Source organism: Pteropus alecto, unplaced genomic scaffold, assembly GCF_000325575.1.
Source record: "Pteropus alecto unplaced genomic scaffold, ASM32557v1 scaffold700, whole genome shotgun sequence".
Taxonomy (NCBI): Eukaryota; Metazoa; Chordata; class Mammalia; order Chiroptera; family Pteropodidae; genus Pteropus; species Pteropus alecto.
The window spans coordinates 1,097,190-1,099,380 of NW_006429611.1; the positions used below are offsets into that span (position 1 = coordinate 1,097,190).

The 2,191-nt window shown below is 71.7% G+C and overlaps 1 protein-coding gene across 1 annotated transcript in view; it reads left to right on the forward strand.

Moving 5' to 3' along the window:
* The window catches only part of PLCH2 (phospholipase C eta 2), a 24,537-nt gene that overhangs the window by 21,893 nt on the left and 453 nt on the right, over window positions 1–2,191 (forward strand). The window contains exon 22 of the mRNA XM_006903946.2: window positions 1,348–2,190. Within this exon, the coding sequence (XP_006904008.1) occupies window positions 1,348–2,190 (843 nt within the window). The remainder of the gene's footprint in view (window positions 1–1,347; window position 2,191) is intronic.

Below are 2,191 nucleotides of genomic sequence, written 5' to 3' on the forward strand. Positions count from 1 at the left end.
CTGCAGAGGGGCCGGCCGCCCAGCCCGGGGCCTGAAGGCCGGCACGCGGCCATCAGCCAGCAGGCGGCCATCAGCCAGCAGCCCCGTGCCCAGGCAGACTTGCTGGGGGCCCCCCTGGCGGCCCCAAGGAGAAGCAGAGGGGCTCCCAAGGGCCCGGGGGCCCGGCGGCAGGGTCCGGGCGGCAGCGGCTCCGCGTCCTCGGACTCCAGCAGCCCGGGCAGCCCCGAGGTGGTCCCCCGCTGGCCCGAGGGTGCCCGCAGGCAGGCGGGGGCCCTGCAGAGGGAGATGAATGCCTTGTTCGCTCCAAAGCTGGAGGAGATTAGGAGTAAATCTCCCGTGTTCTCCACTGGTAAGACCAGGCGCCCGTCCCCGCATCCCCTGTGGTGTCCCAGCCCCTCGGCATGGCCTGGCCAAGGTCCCTGCTGCACCTCCATGTCCGGAACCACCGCCTCGTGTGCCCGTCACCTGCACTCTCCTCTGCCCTGTCGGCTTGCCTCTCGGGCCCCAGTCCCAGCTCCCGTCTGACCTCGGCTGACTCCCCCGGGGCCAGAGATGGGGGTGCAGGTCTGGCCACCGTCACGGCACCCTGGAGCCCCACCCGGGTGGAGGCTGGGGCCAGGCCGTGCTCCCTGACACCTGCGGCGTGGAGCGTAGCCGTGGACACGGGCTCTGGTGCCCCTGCCACCCTCCCGCCCAGCTGGGCTGGTCCCGACGGCCGGGGCCAGCGCCTATCCCCAATCCCGGTCTCCCTCCAGGGCCAGCACCAGGGGTCCCGGCCCCTGGCCCCGCACCGCAGTCCTCCGGGATGTCGGCCGCAGTCAGTGGTTCCCCGCTGGACGGCCCCGCTGCCCCAAACCTGTGCACGGTGCTCAGAGCCGTGACGTCGGGGCTTCAGAGTTTGCAAAGCGCTGAGTGGAGCCTGTGTCCCTCGGCCCCAGGGACTCATTTACGGCCTGAATTGCACTGAGCAGCCCCGCTCCCGAAGCCCTGGCCAGGGCCGGTGACAGAGCACCCCGTCATGGGGGGTGGACCCCAGACCGGGGGGAGGGGTGGAAGCTGAGCCGTCCTCCTGCTCCCCCCGCACCCCTGCAGCCTTGCTGTGCGTCTGTCCGTCCACCAGCCCCACCCCCACGCTGACCACCCTGTTCTCTCTGTCCCCCATGCTGCCTCCGTAGTTAGGAACTGAGAGCGGCCCAGTGCCAGGTAACGGGGCCCGGCCCCCGTGCGCCCGATGCCGCCCTCCGCCCCAGGAGGCCCCCGTGGCAGAGCAGCAGCGGAGCTGGAGGGCAGGGTGCAGGGCAGCCACATGGGCGCGGGGCCCTGACTCGCTCCTCCCCCTCTGCCCACAGAGGCCCGCTCCTTCTCCACGCAGAGGTCGGTCTCCTCCCTGTGCAGCCTGGAGACCATCGCCGAGGAGCCAGCTCCGGGCCCCGGCCCCCAACCTCTGCTGGCTGCCCCGCCCAGCCCCTGCCCGGGACCCGGTGCCAAAGCCCCGAGCACTCCAGGGGTGGCACGGGGAGCCTCCGGGCTCCTCCAGCTCAGGACCGGGAGCCACGGAGACACTGAATCGGTCCCTGACAGCAGGCAGCAGGCGTGCAATGGCGAGGTCCCCAGTGGGGTGTGCGAGGGCACCCCCAGCAGCCAGACGGACAGCAGGGGCCACCCCCGGGCCCCGGGCCCCCTGCCCGTGGTCAGAAGGGCCGAGACTGAGGGGCTGGTGCCCTCTGAGCCCCTGGGTGGACGAAAGCCCCTGGCTGGGCCCTCACCAGCCAGGTACTCGGACGCCACCGCCGGAGACCCACTATGGCAGCCACTGGAGCCAGGCAGCCACAGTGACAGCGCGTCCTCGTCCTGTAGCCTTTCGTCCAGCGACACAGTCATCGACCTCTCTCTACCTGGCCGGAGCCTGGGCTGCGAGAGCTTCTCAGGGGCCCCAGCCGGACGCCTGTCCCTGCGGCCCTGCCTGGCCTTGGCCGCCCAGCTAGACCTGCTCCCCGTGACCAAGAGCAAGTCCAACCCCAACCTGTGGGCTGCAGCCCCGGCACCTGTGGCCTCCTGCAGGCTTCGGTCCCAGCCCCTGGCCCCTCGGCCACCCTGGGAATGCCTCCCCCTGGTAAGCCTCCAGGACTGCCCAGTGGCCGCCAAGTCCAAGAGCCTGGGGGACCTGACCGCGGACGACTTTGCCCCCAGA